General features: G+C 42.2%; 1 protein-coding gene across 1 annotated transcript in view; it reads left to right on the plus strand.

Moving 5' to 3' along the window:
* The first annotated feature begins 1,640 nt into the window (after positions 1-1,640).
* dnah2 (dynein, axonemal, heavy chain 2) overlaps positions 1,641-21,839 on the plus strand; it is a 72,497-nt gene continuing 52,298 nt past the window's right edge. Inside the window, exons 1-23 of the mRNA XM_035950287.2 lie at positions 1,641-1,814; positions 2,060-2,141; positions 2,282-2,440; positions 2,827-3,052; positions 3,373-3,483; positions 3,758-3,996; positions 4,172-4,363; positions 5,167-5,324; positions 5,839-5,926; positions 6,092-6,297; positions 7,330-7,459; positions 8,939-9,121; positions 9,237-9,451; positions 10,051-10,197; positions 16,561-16,717; positions 16,938-17,047; positions 17,212-17,341; positions 17,734-17,922; positions 18,361-18,505; positions 18,599-18,791; positions 18,918-19,118; positions 20,790-20,946; positions 21,266-21,440. Coding sequence (XP_035806180.2) covers positions 2,085-2,141; positions 2,282-2,440; positions 2,827-3,052; positions 3,373-3,483; positions 3,758-3,996; positions 4,172-4,363; positions 5,167-5,324; positions 5,839-5,926; positions 6,092-6,297; positions 7,330-7,459; positions 8,939-9,121; positions 9,237-9,451; positions 10,051-10,197; positions 16,561-16,717; positions 16,938-17,047; positions 17,212-17,341; positions 17,734-17,922; positions 18,361-18,505; positions 18,599-18,791; positions 18,918-19,118; positions 20,790-20,946; positions 21,266-21,440 — 3,568 coding nt within the window. The 5' untranslated portion in view covers positions 1,641-1,814; positions 2,060-2,084. The remainder of the gene's footprint in view (positions 1,815-2,059; positions 2,142-2,281; positions 2,441-2,826; positions 3,053-3,372; positions 3,484-3,757; positions 3,997-4,171; positions 4,364-5,166; positions 5,325-5,838; positions 5,927-6,091; positions 6,298-7,329; positions 7,460-8,938; positions 9,122-9,236; positions 9,452-10,050; positions 10,198-16,560; positions 16,718-16,937; positions 17,048-17,211; positions 17,342-17,733; positions 17,923-18,360; positions 18,506-18,598; positions 18,792-18,917; positions 19,119-20,789; positions 20,947-21,265; positions 21,441-21,839) is intronic.

Raw genomic sequence — 21,839 nt, forward strand, 5'->3', positions numbered from 1 at the left:
CTCATGTGCCTGACATCTATCAATAAGGTGCCATAAATCGGTACTTCTCAAATGTCTGTTTAAAAAAAAAAAGAAAAGTAATATGTTTACTTGGAGACAGATAAGGTTGATTATTTTCTTACACAAATCAATATTTGACTCTGTAAACTGTACAATTCAAAATCAACGAATGATAAACAGTTGTCTCCCACCCGCTACAGTTAGGCTATATTTAGACTAAAGTGATTAATGCATAATTTTAAAAACATTCAGGTTACATGATTATATTCTCAGGTAAGTACTGTACAACTGTTTTACATTTCCAGCTCAACAATGGGAGGTACAACACTGAGGAACTGCTTTGTTCTAGCTATGCACTTCACTGAAACTTTGAACTTGTGTATGCTGTTCAAAACACAAGGAGGGCTCTTTACCCAAAGGAAAAATGCCATAACAAGCAGCATAATTAAGAAAACAGAGCTCTAAAAATCTACATTTTTGGTGATGTGAAAATTGTTTCATTACCATAGACTGTATAATAAAGATTATTATACAGTCTATGTTCATTACTCCACTAAAGCCCTGTAGGGCTGGCATTTTTGATGGCTTAAACCACTCTGGTTTACAGTACCTCACCAAAGTAGTGTAAAAAGCTTTTTTTTTAAAGTTTTGATGATGTAAAAAGTTGTTTTATTGCAACTCGCTAGAGCACATTATAAAGTGCCATTTTTATTGCATAATAAGAAAAACGCTTCTGTGAGGGCTTTTGATGGCAAAAAAGAATAATATAACTTAAACTCTACAGAAAAAAATACTCAAAGTTTTTTTTTCTTTAGAATTTTTTACAATTTTGACAGCTTTTACCAACATGGCATCAAAAAAGCACCACTTTACTGCAACTCAGCAGAGCACTGTAGAAAGCTTTTATTTGCATATAAGGTAGCATTTTATTACTAGTAACTGGAGCACTGTAAAAGTGTCATTTTTGTGCAAAAAGTTCATCTGAGAAGTTGACTGTTTGCCTTTATGTAAAATCTTTTCAATTATTCTATTTAATTATTAGAATTATATGTGTAGGAATGGGCGATATACTGAGCTTGTTTTGATGTTTAATAAAATAATGTAAAATGTGAATATGAACAACTTGTTCTCAGAACAATTCACTTCCTCGTCATACTGTACATTCAGTTTCAATGCAGAATAATGTAAGATTTATTATAAATATCTAATGTGTTTAAAATGCAATTAGTTTTTGATAGACATTATATTTGGTCATTCATTCAGTACTATAAAACCATCACAATGGAAGAACTAAATCACAAAAGCACAGCAAAGGACAAAAACTAACAAAACTTCTACGTTAATATGAACCACAATGACGTTTGTAACCCCCCGAACTCCCATGGTGCAATGCAGTACAACAGTTCAGTCTTAGCCTGACTCCACAATCGCTACAATATTATTCACCATTTTGTTAATTAAAGTACTTAGGGAATTAGCCGTGTTTTAATAGAGGCCATGTTGGTGGTACACCATAGGGGGAAAAAGCCGAAAAAGCGACTTTTTAATGTAAAAAAGAAAAACAAATGGCACTCTTGGTTTTCCATACAGCGCTCGTGCTGTGCATAGGGTTACCAAGGCAACCAAAGTGGTAACGGGCATAACGGCAGCAGGTAGGACTGACCGGAGAGAGACGCGAAAGATGAAATTAAGTTGGCTTTCCTTAAATACGACCTCGTAATAGTTTCTGTCCGCATAAAGTTGTCGTAGCAGTTCTATTGAAGTTGAAGTAAACACTTCTACGGTGTCGTATTTTTCGGCTTCGCTTACTTGAGGTAAGGACGCGCTACCTGTGTTAAGCTAGTCTGTACCCGTCAACTGCCACATTAGCTAACCGGAGTAGTTCAGAAACAAGTGTTAGCCTGCGCGTTTGTCAGGCTGTCAGTATATGTGGGGGAAAATAGAAACAACAATAAACGATATAAGCTCACTATTGCGCTAAAATCCTGACAATAGTTGCTTTGTGAGTTCGGTGAAGTTCAAAATGCTAACTTGTCACTGTGTCGTGTGTTTTTCACAGTGTATTTGCATGGAGAGCAGAAAGCATGGCGGAGGGGGCTTTCAAAGACATCGATGAGGATAACATTAAGGCCGTTCGTCAGGTAAAGCCGGATAACTGATTGTAATTTAGATTTTTTTTTTTTACCCGTGTTTGGCGTGTGTGCACAGACCCACTAAATAATTTTCTTTTCCCCCCCTCTTTTATTGGACCCCTTTATTTTCTCTCCCCATCTATCCAAAGTGGCTTATCGGTTGTGTGGCTATTTCTGGAGTAACTGAAAAGTCGTGGACTGAGGAGCATGAAAAAGCCGTGGATCAATTTATTACAGACGTCTCCTTGACAATCATGGTGGTCTATATGGGTTCTTCTGGACTTTCAGTGGAGTACTCCGTGCCAAAGGTACAGCATACGTTGCTCGCCACTTTACATCAGTTCACTCATTTGAATCAAGTAGTTTAATATGCATGTGTTCACCATTTTTGTTCTTTAACCTTGTCTTTCCAGTCACTATTTGTGAAATCATGTGGCATCGCTGCAGTGCACTGTTCAAATAGCCCACATTGTACTGAAAATGTATTTTCTTGTATGTTACATTTCCGATTCATACTTCTATATAGAGAAGAGAAACATAGCAGCTATAGCAAGAAAAATGGTCAGGATTTCACAAAGTTAAGCAGCATTGTTCACCTTGTTTAAAAAGCTGAAGTGCTTGCTTCTACCCTCTGTGTTTCATTTGTTAATCCAACTCCCTCTTTGTATCGTTCATCTAAAATTGAATTTTATAGCAAGCGTGGGTGGAGCAGCTGTGCTATTTTATCCCCACGCCAGGAGCCAAAATCACAGCAGAGACTTTTGATGCAGTTATACAGTTTGGCACAGTGCGAGGCGACCCCCTCCAGAGCCTGTTTAATCACATGACCTGCTTGCATGCCCCCGCAATTTCCATGAGCACCTTCAGGGGCAAGGACAGCTACATCTGCAACATGCACTGCTTCCTTATGGGCCTTGCAGGTGGGTACCTCAGAGCAAAAGAGAGAGATAGGTCACTGTTATTACACTTAACACTTAAAGATTGCTATTGCCCAGAATCCTACATGCATTTGATGGAGGCAAAAGATGTAAATGGAGGACAAAGGTATTTATATACGCCATTGTACACAGATTGCATACTATGCCATGATTGTGTAGTAGAAAATGTAAAAAAGCACAAGACAGATGTTGACTTCAGTTGTATGCACAGGATGGCTGTGATAGCCTACATAAAGCTTCTCTTATCTACTTGTGGCCCTGCTGCAATGACATTTGTTTTTTCCAATGTTGTCCTCAAACAGATGAATTATCTAAGAGGTCTGGCAACACAATGCTATACATCCCAATGGAGGCTCTACAGTGCAGTCCTGAGGAGGCTATTAAGGACAAGAAGCTGGTGCAGAGAATGGAGAGTAAGTTCTTTATAGATGTGTATGGGTGATGGGGGTGGCGTTGCCTTTCATCTACTTCTGTAGGCTCGTCATATACCTAGACCTTGTGTTCAACACGATATTAAAAGTAAGGGATTTCTTTCATCATGCTTAGTGGTTTCCGCATAATACATACAAGTGATGGTATTTCCTCCCTCTGTCCGTAGTGCTTTACTCCAGACTGTTTGTCTTTCATCTTTATGTGTTCCTACCTGCATTTACCCTTTCCTCAATTCACTTGGTCTTTCCTTTGTAGTTGTCATGATCCACTGGACTAGTCAGATCAAGGAGCAACTGGATGCCCAAGACACATTGACAATTAGAGACGACTACGGTCCACTGCAGGAGATAGAATTCTGGAGGAGTCGCTCTGCTAAGCTGTTGGCGATCTGCCGGCAGCTGCAAAAACCGGGGGTCAAAACCATCGAGACCATCCTGAAGCTTGTCAGGTCTCCATATGTAGAGCGCTTTTGTGCACTGGCCAAGGAAATGCAGGTACAGAAAGTCTGAAAAAACAAAATATCTCTTAACAAAGTTAATGCACTTATGTCACTATTTTAATTAGCTTGTTGTCTCGAATGTTGGAAAATTTGACCCTGAATTCTTGTTAACATGACCAAACTATTCTAATAATCATTAATTTTATCGTCTTATTGTATGTGCTGCCCAGGATTGCTCTCTGCAGGCCCAATCAAACCAGAAATACCTGTCCATTCTGAAGGAGCCCTGTGAGGAACTTGCTACCCTCAAGCCAAACCAAATTGCCTCTAAGCTCAATCACTTTTTTAGTCTCATTCGCATCATCTGGGACTACTCCCCCCACTATAACACCAGTGAGCAGATCATTCGTCTCTTCCGTCAGGTACCTGGACGTTACTATCAAATTTATTTAATTGACCTCTTTTTGTCTGTTCCTCTGTTATTTCTATTACTTTTGCATGTGTGAACACTTTGACACTTTCATATTTTTTATTTATTTTTGTTGGCAATTTATAGATGATGATGATGATGATGATTAGCTAGATAACAACATGATGTGAGAATTCATTTGTAAATGAGCTCGACATCTGAATTAGATTGATGAGGCATTATCACCCCAGAAGCCCACTCCGACTCATCCTGGATTGTCAGACTCCAGAGTTGCAATACCCAGAGACTCAGTGCATAAAAATGAAACACCTGTGTGTTTTCATCACAGCAGATCTTCTCATTTCAGTTGACAGCTCCACTGGCAAAGGGGTAAAAGATGTGCAAAGTAGCTATGTTCTGATTCAGCATCGTTAGGTGCCTTGCTGCATGACTTGTGTTTTTCTCACTCGGGAATCCAGTGTCAAGTTTACTATAATTTTCCAATCAACGAAGGCTGCAGGATAAACGCTTTTGACTGAGGTGATTAAGCAAATACCAAAGACAAGGGAGAGAAAATAATAAGCCTAGTGAGTGATAACTGCTGTAGTGACCATTATGCAGTTACCTGCCTGTGTGTGAGTTGCAGCTGATGTTGTCTTTGTTTTCTTTACCAGAAGTCTGGTATTCTTTGCCTCCTACAAAGTGCAAAGTATAAATTCACTATGCCTGGTTGTTGGAGCAAGAAACACCAACAAAGATGCATTGGGTTAGTGTTATTATTTGTTATAGGAATGTTTGTTTTCTGCTGTGTTGCAGATTAGCAATGAGATCATTCGCCTGTGCTCCCAAAGCATCTCCTTGGACAAGATTTTTCAGGGCTACATGTTGTCCAGCAAGCAGAATCTCTCCGACTGTGTGCAGTGCTGCCTGTCCACGAAGGAAATCTACCTGCACGTGTCACACGTTCACCAGACGTAATGCTGTTTCACCTGTGTATTGACTAAAAGTAGAGACTCTTTCATCTGAATTCTTTTCAAGCCCTTAGTTCCCTAAGTAATGTGTTTGATTTCAAATGTTGCCATTTACTCCTTTAGATGATTTTAGCATAAAACTGAATCGATATTTATTTCAGACACGGTTTTGAAGTTGGGCAAATTTAATGGTGGTTTCAATGAAATGATAAATAGACCCTTGAAAGAACATGGTTAAACAGAAAAGCTCTGATTTTAAAGAGCTTTGGTGAAAGATGACTTCAGATGTTGGTGGTAGTTTGTTCCACGAGGCAGTGCATTTGAATACAGGTTGTTAAAACCAATCCCAAACAGTCTGGAGGATTTTTAACCCAGAAGCATAAAAAACTGTAGTGCTAATGTGAAAGAGAGCTTCATTTAATGAACCCTCCACTCCACTCATTTTTATTTCCATCTCTCTATCTCTTTTCTCAATCTCTGTCATCCCTCTCTATCCCTCCCTCTGTTTATACATCAGATGTTCTCCAAAAGGCTGGATCCTCGACCAGACAAGTTTCTTTGTGGTGCTTGATGCTTTCATTAAGAGGCTCGAAGACCTGCTTGAGGTGATTTTTTTTCCTTAGTCACACATTAACACCTGTATGCTGCTCTTGAGGATTCATAATGTTAAAACAGCTCCTTATGATCAAGACTATTTCCATGTGGAAATATTATGTATTGTTATGGTATGTATTGTTTGCCATTTGAGACATTACTTTCTCTTGTCTCAGGTGTGTGACTGCCAGCGTCAGTTTGCCCGTTGGGAGGATGGTCAGCAGAGTGATCTGCCACTCTTCCGTGGTTATAAGGGACCAGAGTTCACTCGCTCCCTCCTTAAGATAGAAGACAGCCTCCATCGTGGCCTGCAGACCCTGTATGCTGTTGACAAGGGCATCCTTAATGTCAAAAACACCACATGGTCCAGTGAATTCAAAAGGTGGATCTTTGTCTGTAAACACATTCAAATTAATACTAAATAAGTATTTTGCATGTCTTAAAAAATCTAAAAATTTGTTATGTTGCATGTAAAAGCCATGGAAAATGAATTATCATGATGCAGCTGCATCACAAGTTGATGTTTTTCTACCTCACTACACAAAGTTATGAAAAAAACACCCAAAAACAACAGAAAGCATTTAGTTACCAGGGTAAGCCAAATTGTCTCAGAACTGAGTGAAGTATGGGAAGTGCATTCTGGTATGACAGATCACGGAGGTTTCACTGTCAGCATGTTTAATGAGAGACGGCTCCGTCACACAAGTTGCTCAGGTCGCGTCCTAACAGCCCCTTAAGAACGTAAAACTGACTGAGACCAGCAGCCCCATTTCGTACAGTAAATTTTTTAAGTGAGAGTTTTGCAATTCTGGATTAAGATTGAGGATATTCAACAAGGTTGCATTTCAGATATGTGCAAAATTTAATGTCTGTCTCGCTCCCACTGCCCCCCTTTCACCCATTTTCACTCCACCTCCCTATCGCCCAGTCCAGTTGTGAGCAGGGCACAGGACTTGGCAGGAACCTGTACAGAAGGCAGAAGTTTCCCATTGTTGGGGACCCATCACTGTCATGTGACAGACGCCACGAATATAAAGGAGGACATAGGGCCTTTGCCACTGACATGATTGGTCAGTTACATAGATGTGGTGATCGAGGAGTTATGTGACTGGTAGCAACAGATGGTGCTTCTATTACTGAGTTAACAAGCACATTTTGAAATATAGCATAAGACTCCAATGAAAGCACCACAGACATCTTCTAAAAATACAACAAATTGTTCTTCTCATGTTATCTGTACTTGCTCTCTATCTTAATGTTTGACTTTAGCTTATCTCTTTGTCTGCTTCTGTAGATATTAGTGTAGGTGTTTTTACTCCTGTTTCAGTGTGTTTTTGACATATTTATCAGGTATTTTCATATATGAATATCTTCTTGTGCATCTGTGTGTGTGTATGTGTGTGTGTGTACACAGGTTTTGTGTATTAGTAAAAGATCTGGAAAGGAATATGCAGGACCTGATCAGTTCAGTATTTAAGACGGTGAACAAAGTTGAGGAGGGAGTTCTACTTCTGGACATTTTCAGGCCTGTGTCCACACGTGAGGTGTGTCTCACACACATTAAATGCATTTGCATTCTCAAGTTGCTTTTTTACCATTTATTTTACACATATTACTCAGTTTAGCATGTTGTGTGTTTTATTTTGTAATCCTTCATTCATAGTTTATATGAGGGATTTTTGGAAAACTAACTATTATTCACTAACATGAATGAACATGAATGAAGTACAAAAGACATTCTTCCAGGTACTTTCAGTTCAATTCAGTTTTATTTGTATAGCACCAATTCACAACATATGTCGTCTCATAGTACTTCACATAGTGAGGTAAAGACCTTACGGATTTTAAACAATGAACAGAGAACCCAACAATCCAAAGTAGCCTTTGGATTTCTGATGAGCAAGCAGTCGGTGACGTTGAGAAGGAACCAAAAAAAAAAAAAAACACCCCTTGAACAAGGAATGGGAAAAAAATCCTGTAGATGTGTAGATCCAGAGACACCTGCAGAGAGAACAAGTACAAGACCTGAAGGGAAACACAGAGTTAGTGAATGTAATGGTGATACACAGCTGTATGGAAGAAAGAGAGAGGAGAGGAGAGAAGCCCAGTGCATCATGGGAATCCCCATGCAGTGTAAAGCTAAAACAGCATAACTAATTGACGAATCAGGTGCTCCTGAACAGCCCTTTTAAATTCTATCCTGAATTTTACAGGGATCCAACGAAGAGAAGTTAATGTAGGAGAAATGTGATCTCGCTTACTAGTTCCTGTCAGAACTCAAGCTGCAGCTGGAGGTTTTTAAAAGAAGTATTATTAAATTATATTGGGGCATCCCATTAATAGGTAATTACAGTAGTCCAGCCTAGAAGTTACAAATGCATGGACTAGTTTTTCAGCATCACTCTGAGACAAAATGTTCCTGATTTTTACGATATTACGTAGATGAAGGAAGGCTGTTCTACAGATTTTCTTCATATACAGGTTGAATGACATCCTGATCAAAAATAACTCTATGGTTCTTTACAACCAACTACAACAACCTCAGCGTTATCTGAATTTAAATGACGAAAATGCGACCCTACAGAGGATTAAGCGGTGTGTAGATAATGATTGGATGGATGTGTTTAGTCTTTAACATTATTAATAGGAATTAATCATTTACCTAATAATCATTAACATCCCAAGTTCATATAGATTTCAGGATCACAATTGGACATTAAGACCTATTAAAGTCACTTCTCAGCACTAATGTTAATAGAGAAGTGCCTTTTCTATCACTTAGAGCAGAAATACTTCCTAAGTTGGGCTTAGTGTAGTTCATCTTAATTATGTTGGATTTGATGCTCTTTGACAGCACACAAATTTCTCTCAGTTTTCAGTGTGAGTTGCACTCAAAACAGGGCCGAGTTAAACTCTAGTTCTCTATTTTCTTTGCTGCCAAAGTTCGTCTTTCACCTGCTTGTCTTTTCTTACTTTGATATTTCATTTACTCCTTCTCAGTTTTACGATGTTCTCTGTCACAGGTCATTAGGCGCACCACAGAAGAGAAAGCTGATGAAGTGTACAACATCGTTGACAGGGAGCTCAAAATGGTAAACAAGGTGCTGAACCAGGGGATGAGGTCTTGGCCTGACCATATGCCCTGGATGGCAGGCAAGGTTTACTGGATGAGGGCTCTCAAACATCGCTTAGATGCACCAATGGAGGTGAGTCCCCTCTAAGTTTTGGTACACATTGGCTACCTCACACCATCACGTAAGGAGGGTCCAAAGAAAAACTTGAGGCCCTTCATCATTCTTGACCTCTTTTCTTCCCCTCCAGGTGCTTCAAAAGGCCTACTTCATGCCCGAGTCACACGTCCGCAAGCAGATATTTTCCGACTACGGCCAGATGGTCAAGGTTTTGGAGGAGATGGAGAGGAAGCACTTCAATGAGTGGAGCCAGAAGTTAGATGGACAGTGCTTCAAGAAACTGGAGCAGCCACTCATGGTGCGCTCCAAGATCAAGATCCCCATGCTGGACATCAACTTTGACAAGTGGGTCAAATGTAACAAACACACAAGCATGCACAACTCACACACAAGAGGCACAAGACTTTAACTCTGCACCGAAACCACACGAGAGGGATGAATTCTAATGCCTACATTTGAAAATGCTAGTAGGCTCTTATGCAGTATATTTTTGTAAAAACTACTTGGTTGCATACAAACATAAAGACACAAACATATAAATGTGTATACAAATGACATATTTTGGTGATTTTTGAGATGAGAAGTAAAAACACGCTGCAGCAAACACACTGTAAAAATCTCTTTAAAAGTTACTGTTGCTTTTCATTTCATGAGCTTCAGAAATAGAGAATAATTAGTAGTAATTGTGTCATGCCAAATGTTTGGGCAGTCTTCCACCTTCATAACTTACCCTTTAGCAGATATCCCAGTTTGCAAACCTTTTTTTGTGGCCAGTTAAAATTTTAATGTTTTATGAATTTTCCTCCTTGCAGATCACTTGAAGTTAAGATCACATTAGGAGATGTTTTTATGATGACTTGCACAAACAGCATGTTTGAGATCTCCCTACAGACTCATTCTCCTGATATACTTTGTGTTTTTCATGTGTGTGTGTGTGTGTCCAGCAACTTGTTGAATTGGTTTTCTGAGATCCACTACTGGGAAAAACTGAAGAATGAGATCCCCCAGTGTGCTTCTGACATTTACCAGGACAGGGAGGCCCTGATAGACCTGAGGGAGAGAGTCGTGATGCTGGTCCAGGGCTACAACAGGTCTGGCACACACACATACAGTCACACGTGCACACACATACTCGTGCACACGGAATAAAGCCATTATATACAGCCATTTTGGATTTCACGAGCCTGAAATATAGTTATATTGTAATCATATGAACTATTGTAAATTAACTTCCTTTTGTGCTTTAGAATTAATTACTCCGCCGAGGAAACGTAGCCCCGGCAGAGTTATTTGACGATCAGTGTTGGTTTGTCTGTCTGTTAGGAACATTACTCAGAAACGGATTTAGATGAAATTTTCAGGGAAGGTCAGAAATGACACAAGGAACAATTTATTAGATTTTGGCAGTGATGCAGCTTATAGTCTGGATCCACAAATTTTTTTTAAAGATTTCTGTATCATTAATAATGGCACGGCATCACTGTAACCATGACAACAAGTAAACACTACATCATCTGCCTGCTAATGATCACATGATTGCGATCCTACTACAGATCGACCACTCTGGACTTACTGGGACTTATCCCTTGGAAATGACACAATGAATGAGCAGCCTTTGACGGAGTACTGCGCTCTGAGTGCTTTTTTAGTTGAAGATGAGATTATCATTGTGTACGTTAGGCAACAGTCACATGAACTTTTTGTATGGGTGTGCGTGTGGTGATTCACTTGATTTTAACAGTAATGGATAGTAAGAATCTCTGGCGCTCTAGATAAATGTCATTTTGAGGTAGAAGGTGAACAGGAATTCCTTGTTACTTGGTTTTTGTGTTCTGCATATTGCATTGAAATATTCAACAGTAATCTTTTTTGACTTTGCTGAATCAAATAATCAGATACAAAGTGTGATGGTTATTTTTACAGCTGTTATGTAGGATAGAAAATAGGCTACTTAGTCTTTTTTGCAGCCGTTTTTTTTTATTCCCTTAGCTGACAGTGTACTGTGGGACTTTATGGAAGATTCAAAATCAATTTACACACCTACGTGTTGAGAAACACACACAGACAATTAAATTATTATTGAAACCAGACAAAGATCCTACGCTTCCCTCTAGCTATCGACCTCTGTCACTAATCAACACCGACATCAAAATTATCTCAAAAGCTCTCGCCTCTAGGCTGGAGAAAATCATCCCGTCAATAATTCACAGCGATCAAACAGGATTTATAAATGGCCGACACTCCACCAACAACATCAGAAGACTTCTAAATCTAATCTCTTTGACGCAACGCCACAACAAAGAAGCTATTGTTATGTCACTGGACGCAGAAAAAGCCTTTGACAAAGTCAATTGGTCCTTTCTCTTTGCTGTGCTCCACAAATTTGGCTTCGGAGAATCATTTATCCAGTGGGTATCAGCTCTGTACAACTCACCCAAGGCTACAGTCACCACTAATGGGATCACTTCACAAAGCTTCAGTCTGCAAAGGGGAACAAGACAGGGATGCCCACTCTCTCCCTTATTGTTTGCGATCTTTATCGAACCATTAGCAACAGCTGTACGTCAGAACACCGATATCAAAGGTATCTGCGCTCTGGAGTCTGAACATAAAATCAACCTATACGCAGATGACATTTTACTTTATCTACAAGAACCCAAAACTTCAGTAAAGGAAGTATTTAACCTCATCACAACCTTCTCGCGTCTTTCAGACTACTCCGTCAACTGGTCAAAATCAATTATATTACCTTTAACAGAAAACTCGTGGAAGCCCGCAGCCCAAAACTCGCATTATTCTTTTCCTACTGGCAACATCAGATATCTGGGCATAAATATTTCCTCCAAACTCTCAGAATTAGTTCACCTGAACTTCACTCCACTTTTGGACAAAGTCTGTGATGATCTGAGGCGTTGGAACAACCTCCCCATCTCCCTTTTGGGACGAATAGCTACAGTCAAAATGAAAATATTACCTAAAATCAACTATCTTTTCTCCATGATTCCATTTAAACCCACATCAAAGTGGTTCCAATCGTTAGACTCCGCTATTGGTAAATTCTACTCAAAGAATAAAAAGGCTAAAATCAGCTTGACTACCCTCCAGAAGAATAAATCCGAAGGGGGACTGGAGGCTCCCAACTTCATGTATTATTATTTATCCAACCAAATACAATATCTCACCAAATGGATACATCCACATGAAGAATATAACTCCTGGCTAGAACTAGAACAGTTAGATTGTAACCAGATCAAAATCTCTGACCTTCCCTTTATCTCTTCTGCTCTTAAACATCACTCCTGCTTCAAGAACCCTATGATCGCTTCCACCTTGTCTGCTTGGTGGAAAGCACTGGAAATCACAGGCTCTCAATTAAAACCCAGTATACTCTCCCCAATCTGGCACAACCCTGATTTTGCAAACAACAAAATAGCTCTTTATTTCAGCACATGGGCAGAGAGAGGAGTCACTCACCTCCATCACCTTCTGGATGATAACACATTTAGGACATATATAAACTTATTCCAAACATTTGAAATAAGAAATGGAAATTTTCTTCAGTACCTACAGGTAAAGAAGACTATTACAAGTAGAATTCCATCGCTTCAGACTACTTTACAGCCAACGGATTTACAGCCACCTGAATTTGTCGACTACATTGTGAAACTCTCTCCAAGAAATAAGAAGAATCTCTCAAAAATTTATAGTTTACTCTCAAAGACACACTCTATACACCTACCAACTCAAAAATGGGAAAAAGACGTATCCAAATCTTTTGACTCTGATTTTTGGACCCAAATCTGTGAAAACACATTTAAAATGACTAAAAACACCAACTTACAATTGATCCAATTTAAGGTGCTTCACAGAACACATATAACACAATATAAACTGTATAAAATGGGCTTCTCACGCTCAGACACATGTACGCAATGCACCCAAAACATGACGGACACTTACTTTCACGCTCTGTGGCTTTGTACACCCGTCTATCAATTCTGGGTAACAATCACACAGAAACTCTCCAATATTTTGGACTGCGGGATTCCACATTCCCCGACCGTTTGCCTAATTGGTGATCTAACGCAAACAGCCCTTCCAGACATTCATATCCAACCCACACTTGCAGCTATCGCCATTGCCAAAAAAACTATTTTAGTTAACTGGAAAGATAAGAAAGCCCTCAACATCATCCATTGGCTGAACCTCCTCACAGAACACATTTCACTTGAGAGAATATCTGCTATCAGAAAAAACCAATTGGATTCCTTCAAAGAAAAATGGTCTCCATTTATTAAATCAATAAATATTAACCTATAGCCTCCGCTTGTATGTGGGCGTATGCCACTTCCCTCATAAAATTGTAATTATTATTCTGTCTGTGTGTATGGTCTGACTTCTGTCTGCTTTATTTCAGTTTATTAACCCTCTACCTTTTTAAGTAGGATGGCACCATGGACTTCAAGGCTGTGTGCATGCACTGGTGGTGTCCCTTCCCTATTGCTCTTGGGGTCGCTCTCTGGCTCTGCGGGGCCAGCGTGGCTCGGGCCCCTCTGCCTGGGGGTGGGTGTCCCCGGTGTCTCTCCCTTCGAGCCCTGGGTCTGCTGGGTTTGTGCGCTCTCCCGGGGCCTTGGGGGTGGCGGCGGCTGGTCTCTTCTGGGGCGCCCTGGCTGGCCCTGGGGTTTGGGGTGGGTCGGCCCTCCGGTCGCTCCCCTGTCCCTTCCTGCTCTGCTTCCCTCCTCCTCCCTCCTCTCCTGCCTGGCCGCTCGTCCTCGTCCCTCTCCCTCCCCTGGGGGGGCTGGGGGCCCTCCGCTGCCTGGGGGTCTGGCATGGGGGCCGGGTGGTCTCTCTGGGGGGGTGGCTCTGGCTCATCCGGGCACAGGCCTTGGTACTTGCCTGTGTGCCGCCACTGGAGATAAGTTTCTGCTGGCTGGGGGCTTCTGTCCGGGCCCGGTGCTGTCCTTGGGTGTGGTGGGGTGGGTGGGGTCTCGGTGGTGCTGCGGGGTGGGTGCCCTGCATCCTGGACGTGCCGGCTCCGGGGTGGGCGTGGGGGCTCGTGGCCCTCGCTCCCTGGTGGTGCGGCCTGGTCCTCCCTCCGGGGCAGGGTGCTGCATGCGGCTGGCCCGTGGTGGGGCTACGGCGTCTGCCGGGGCGCTGCTCCAGCGCTGCGACTTCTGGGGGTTTCGGTGCTGGCCGGGCCGGTCGGGTTCGTGTGGGCCCACCTCGGCCTCTTGCCTCCGGGCTCTGGGGGCCCTCTGCATCAGTACCGGTGGTCTTACTACCTGTCTCCCCCGCTGCTCTCTCCTCATGGGCCGGATCCACACCAGACTGCCTCTTACTGTGCACTTCACATACTTCACACATCACTGTATATAGTTACTCTTAGGCACATATAGGGACACAACAGCTAGGGCCCCGAGAGCAGGTGGGGGCAGGAACGATGGGCTCTGTGGTGGGGCGGATGGCAGGGCTCTACGGCCTTGTCTCTTCCCCATCACCCTCTTGCTTGCCTCCCCTGCTCTCTAATTTCTTTTTAATGCACCACACACACTCACACCTTGGGGGTAGGTCTGGGACGGCTCGGGGAACTTGGGCCAGGGTAGGCTGCAGAGTAGCCATCCTCTGTGGTCCTCTGGCCTGCCCCCTGGACGCCTCGCCCAGCCTCCCCACTTTTAATGCACCACATGACACTCAGGGTTACACTATCACGGTGCAGGGATAATGTCTCCAGTCTGGGATCGGGAGACATATTAATAGGGAGTAATTGGGGGATTTCACTAATATGGCCTCGCTGGTGGGACCCGGCCCCCTTATGGCTATGGGGTGGCGGGGGTGGACCATCATCCATGTTGCTGTGGCTGGGGGGTCCCCGGGACCTGGGGGCTGTGGTCGGGGGGGGGTTCTCCTGCGTGCCCGACGGGTCCGGGCAGGTGCGATGGCTCTTGGTGGGCTGCGGGGGCTGGATTGGCCGTCTTGGTGGGCGCTGTGGCTGTGCTGCGGGCTGGTGGCATGTGGTGGCTCTGTCCCGGTGGGTTGTCAGGGCGCATTGCGGGGGGTGGGGGCCCTGGGTGTACTGCGCTCGCCTGGGGCCTGGTGCGGGGGGTATGCGGGGTGCCTCCCTGTCGGCGTCGCCGGGCCCCACCACACTGTCCATTTTTACTCTCTGGACTCGCATCGGGTCCCGGCTCCGATTTCCTCTGGCCGGCTCCCGGTGGTGGCCTGCCTTGTGATGGGCTGGTTGCCGCCCCTTCGGTGGGCCGCTCGGCCCCTGTGTCTGGCTTCCTGGCTGTGTGGGGCCGTTGGCCCCCTCGGGGGAGGGAGAGGGGATGGGGGGTGGGCGGGTCGGGTGGTGGGGTGGGGGGTTCGGTGGGGGCTGGGGTGGGCGGGGTTGGGGTTTGGGTGGCGGGTGGGTCCTCGTGCCCCGGGCCGCCTGGGTTGGTCTGGGCGCGCTGGGGGTGTCGGTAGCTGCTCCCTCTTGTTCTCTGGGTCCTCGTCGTTCACGGTGGCCCCGGTGGCTCTCTGGGGGTGCCACCCTGTGGCTCCTACTGCCTGGGGGGGGGGGGTGCCCTGTTGGCTTGGCCCTGCCTTGCCGTGATTGCTGTTCTGGGCTTCGGGGTTCTTCACACTTGCATGTTTGATCAGGTCTCGCCAGCTACTGCCGAGTCCCATTTCAGCAAATGATGGGTCCCGCCAGAATGTGCTGAGAATCTCTCCAGTCTCTACCCTAAACTCATTCTCTCTCGCACTAGCATCCTCTTCTGGCCTATTCTATTCTATTCTATTCTATACTATCAAGACACACACAATTATGGTGCTCAGTACCGTTTGTTCATTTATTATTGAATCTCTTTTTCTTTTGTGTTGGTTTGGTTTTCTTTTCTTTTTTCAAATTTTTATTTTTTTTTTTCTATTGATGGACAGTTAGTAGTTGGGCATAACACACCACCTTACAATCTTTAATTGCAATAGCAACGCCTGTTATTTTCTATCCCTGTTCATCCTGTTCGTCCTGTTCGTCCTGTCCAGTCTTTGTTTCCCCCACACATCACTGAGGTGTAGCACTGCCCTCCCTGGCTTATAATAGGGAATTCTAATAAAGAAGGTCTGCTTAGCTTTCAGGGAGGGCCGGTGATGGTCACACACATGCACTAAATATTAAAATATTTGGTTGCAAGACTAAAATATGCATCAATCTCATATAATGTTGACTCCCCTTTTGTGGAGTTAAACAATGAGAACAAATGCAGACAAAAAAAAAAAAAAAAAAAAAAAGTGTACTGTGGGACTTTATGGAAGATTCAAAATCAATTTACACACCTACGTGTTGAGAAACACACACAGAGACTCAACAGTGTTGACAACTGTTAGATAATATTGCTCATTACACTAAGATTCAATGATACATAAAAACACATTTAGCTAACGCTCCTTTGACTTGTGTGTCTGTGTGTCAGGATCGTAGAAATGCTGTCTCCTGAAGAGCTGGGCCTGTTTCAGCAGAGAATTGATTTCATTGATAAGAAGATTGAGCCGGGTCTGACCAGCCTCAAGTGGTCGTCTAAAGATGCCTCTAACGTCTTTGTCCGTGACTGTCTCCTGCATGTTGACAAGGTTGTAACATGAAAGTCATACTTTACAGTTTCTGCCTTTTAAATTCACAGTGATGTCTGAGTTTACGTTAAAGAAGAGACTGAATGGAGGTTTCTTTGGCTTTACTTGCTCGTAACAGTTACTTCAATTTACTTAGAACAATGAACACAGTTTTGATGGAAGTATAGGGTATAACAGTGGAAGATTATACTGATTGAGCAGCTCCTCTCTCTCACTCCAGGTTCAGGCGATAGTTGACGGTTACAAAACATCCAATCTGTCCATCTCCAGCCTCTGTCGCCAGATGACTGAAGCATTGTTGGTTAGACTGGATGGAAAGACTGTGTACAGGTAACAACAGACAAGTGATTTTTTTCATTACTTGGCATCTACAGTAAATACACAAATACAATGAATTCATTCTAAGCAACTTCATTTGACATGTTTTATATGTTTAATCCTCTGTGTATGTAGTGTGTTTGTTTGATTTTAAACCTCACAACGTTGTACTGTAGGCACCTGCAGTTTGAGAATGACCAGAATGCTCACCAGCAGCGCCAACTCCAAATACTGCGTTCAGCACACAAGGATATTGCTGATATCTTGACCCGGATCCATAGCGTCTTTGCTAATGATGGACCTGGCGTATGTGTTGTGTTATTCATGAAGTATTTGTGTTCTGTTCCGTCAGAAATTTTCAAATAATGTAATCCAGAGCTTTAACAAGATAAATATTTTAGATGTAGCTCATGTGATGTCTGTAAATCTGCAAGGCTGTGATGGTAGCTTCAGTGGTTTAGAGCTTTAGGTTGAAAATTTCCAGATAAAATAGAAAAAAATGTTGACCCACATAACTAGTAGTTGAGCATAACTGAATTTTGAACTCCAAATAATTGTTTGGGTACAGTTTATTTTTCTTCCATATTGAGAGACAGATTTTTTTTTAAAAAACCTTTTGCATGTTTAGTTTGATGAGAGGCACAGCCCAAGTTTACACTATTGGGTTTTGTGTGTATTTTTTTTCTGTGATGTTTAAGGTCCAGGAGCACTGGGTGACCTACACAGAGAAGGTGGACCACATGGTAGAGGAAGCTTTCAGAAATAACATCAAGCTCTCTATGAAGAAGTTATCCAGAGCTATCATTGGCAATAGCAAGGCATCGCCCAGTCCCTTGTTCAAAGTCCTTGTGGCACTGCGACAAACTTCTCCCCAGTCCAACACAAAGGTACCAACAATCCTTTTTAATCCTTTTAGGTCATGTGATAATGATTTTCATTATGTGGAGACATATCAGCATACGTTAGTATTTAAGTATATGAAAGCAATGACAAACTGTATTACATACAGGCACAGACACAGTCTTCCATCCTGTCATTGTACTGCAAGGTTAAGTGCTTTACAGACTAAGATTCCCTTGCAAACATGACAACACATAATATTTATGGTGTAATCGGACAGGGAAATGGCTGCATGTCCTTCTCAAACAGCATAGAGCATGTGCACACAAAAATAGGCACACATGAACCCTCTCGAGGTTTTTTAGTTGGCTCCAACAGGCCTATCTGTTAGGTTTCTCTGGCCTAATCTCTCTGGCTGGCCTTTGACCTTTTTTGTATGTCATAAAATGAAAAACTTCGAAGTAAGAAAATATCTATTTTGACAGGTGGAGTTTTCCCCATCTCTCGGAAAACTTGCTGAGATTGTGAATATTTTGCCTCAGCTCATCCGTATGGTCTCTGAATTTAAACGGCTCCCTGAACTTCTCTCCGGCAAAGAGTCTCAGGGGAATCCCATCCACGTCGTCATAGGTTAGAACATTTACATGTATACAGTGTGTATATGTAACCATGCCTGTGTGTGTGTTGTCCTGCTGTTATTTGTGGTCTACTTTGATCTTCCAGAGCAAGATGAAGAGATAAAAAAGATTCAGGCTGCTGTTGCTGCAGAGATGACAACCAATGCCAGCAATCTGCAGACCTATTTGAAGACTTGGGACAAATACAGGAACATCTGGGAGACCAACAAGGACTCCTTCATACGACGCTACCAGAGTCTTAACCCACCAGTTTCCTCCTTTGATGCTGATATACATGGGTACCATGCAATACTGTGCATTTGATTCTTCAGGAAATTTATTTCAAGTTTCTGCTTTCTTTAATGGAGTATGCAGATGTATTAAACTGTAACTCTGTGTCATGTCCATCTCCGGTTCACTCCCAGGTATGCAGAAAATGCAAACAGCATCCAACAGGAAGAGACAGTGTTTAACATCCGATTTGTCAGGCTGGATTGTTCACCGCTGAAGTCCTCCTTGGTGCAGCACTGCAATGAATGGCAAACCAAGCTCACTAAGCTTCTCAGTCACATGGCAGGAACCAGACTAAAAGAACTTCAAGCCTACATGCAAGACAACGCCAAGAGGTGAGGAGTCAAATGAAAGAAGTTTTTTTGAGAGGCATTTTTTTTGTCACAGTGGCAATGTGCCGTCATGCTGCTATCTGTTATTCCGTGACTCTGTGACTGTTACTCTGTGTAGATTCGGTCTTGCTAATTTGATAACTCAAGAACGATGCCAAATAGAAGGGTTACACCACAGGTACCCCTTAATGATTAAATAATTTGATTCAGTTTACGTTGCTTGAATATGCAAATTGAATTAATTCATGAAGGAGCACTAATTTCCCAGAAATTTGTGTAACTCCTGAAGGATCACATATTGTGCCCCTTTTCAACAAAATCATGAAAGTCTCACATGTCCCCACAGTATGTCTATTAGTTTTTCTGCTCAAAATGCTGTAAAGATGGCTCATTTCACCATGACTGCATAACCCCTGGTTTGAGGGCTGGTTTGCTCTTATAACCAATGAGCTGCTGCTGTTTGCGCCCCCTTGTGGAAGAACAGACCGTCAGCTGGAGCTGTCAGTCAGTTTGAGCTGGATGACTGCTGGTTAGTTAGGTGATACACAGCACCAGGGTTGAATTCTTACTGAAATTAAAGCTCCTCAAAGTCCAACAACCACAAAACACAATGAAAATAAGATGTTTTCCCAAAGACTGCAAAAATGGTTTCAGAATACCTCACTTACGCCATTATTATCAAATAGAAATTTGTTGTGTGTGGCATGCTGTGGTTCAAGCACAGTGGGTTATCCAGCCTACAGCTTGAGCAGGAATTACCACATGATTGTCAGTGCTTGTCCTCCTAAAGCCCACAGAACCGATATCTACAGGCAAGCTACAGTTTTTCACAGTTTTAAACACTGTAACAAGTGTGTCCCATGTGAGAAAAATACTAAAAGCACTTGATGCACTCTTTTCCTAATGATGCCTTAAAACAACATTCAGAGCTAAGCATATCCTGAAATACTCAACAGCCTGTAGCCCACCAGTGTAAAAGAGCAGTTGTTGGTAGTAGGGCACTGTAGGCTGGTTTTAGATGTACAGGTCATGTAGGATTCATGTAGGATTCAAAATTACAATTACTGTAGAGCTTTCTCACATATCATTCTTCCCTTTTATTTTATTTTTAATATACTGTATTATACCAGCCTTATTCTTTTTTAGCCTAGCATATAAATATATCAATATCATGTATACTGTTTAATCAAATCCTGTGTTTTATGCACAGTAGTAGCGGTTCGAGATGTGCTTCATCAGTGTGGTTCTTCCTCGACACCTTAATGTATATTTTTTTTATATTTTTCATCTGATTGTAACTGTAAACTTGATGTTTGATTCTACAAATGTGCCCCCAACAAATCATTTGAGCTTGAGTGTGCCATGTAGCCTGCAGTATTTATTTTGCAGGTCATCTAGCAGGTTATCCATATTAACACAAAAGTGTCCCAACTCTAATAATGCTTGGGCACAATGCTACAAGTGTAGGTATACAAGGAAGTGACAGTAAGTTTTTGCATACACTGTAGTTGGAGTACCAACTCTTTCTGTTAAATAAACAGTGTGATTAATTTCACCTATGATTGCTTCAGTCACTGAGGGAAAAAGAAGATGACGGGAAGATCAGGAAGAGAAATGTGTTGCGCTAAAGGTGTTCTCACTCTTTGTTGTGTTTGTTTGTATGTGTATGTTTAGGACCCAGCAATCTCCCCAGACACTGAAGGAGCTTGGTGAGAGCCTAAAGCTCCTGGAGACTCTCCAGGGCAAGTTGGCCAAGACAGAGGCTCAGATTCCTGTCATCCATGAACAGTTTGCAATACTGGACAAATATGAAGTCCCAGTGCCACAGGCTGCAAGTACCTTGCACAACAACAATAAACACATACCTATATGCATATAAAGTGAACTGAGTGTTATATACAACTAAAAATGACTTTACTACTGTGTTTGCATTCCTGTTTTCTCTGAAAGAAGGTACTTACTGCTGCTGTTGTTATTGCGCTTCTGTTTGAAATGATTGTGACAAATCTTCCATTTACTCATTTGTTGTAAAGTACTAGATCATACTGTAGAACCAAGAACTTATAAACAAAAATACATCTTTACCAGCTTGTGAAATTGTTCTGATTCCCTGAAGTCAGATAAAGGAATCCTGTTTGATGTACCCTCAGGTGCAGGGAATGCGTGATGCGCTGAATGAAGAGTGGGTCTGGTTCCAGCAGATGTTGATTGACAGTGACATCATGCTACAGAAGCAGAAAGAGAAGTTTAGGAACAACCTCATCTCCTCCTCTGAAGAGTTAAAGAAGAAGATTGATGCTGCTGTGCAGGCATTTAACAACAAAGGTCCCACATTCTCTTTCACCCATACACTTAGCTGCATCATCACCAAGTGTATCTTCATCATGATTTGTGTGTCTTACTGTTGCTCTCCATTTGATTTTCTCTTTTTTGAGTCATTTTCAATCTATATGAATCTTTAGGAACAACACCTTTTCTCCAATCTTTTTCTGACCCGATTAATCTTGTAAACTTGGTCAATCATCGTCTCTTTGCCTTTTCTTTTTGGCTCCTATTGTATCCCTTCTGATTTTTTTTAAAGGAACTACCATTGCTCCTTTCCCAATTTCTTTTACTTCCCGTCCATCTTGTTGTTATAGGGTGATGTAGATAAAATGATCTACAAGCAAAATGAATTTTATTGTGTCTATATTGTGGCATTTATTGAAAATCCAGCAGCATTTG

This window comes from Amphiprion ocellaris, chromosome 23 (genome assembly GCF_022539595.1).
Source record: "Amphiprion ocellaris isolate individual 3 ecotype Okinawa chromosome 23, ASM2253959v1, whole genome shotgun sequence".
Lineage (NCBI taxonomy): Eukaryota > Metazoa > Chordata > Actinopteri > Pomacentridae > Amphiprion > Amphiprion ocellaris.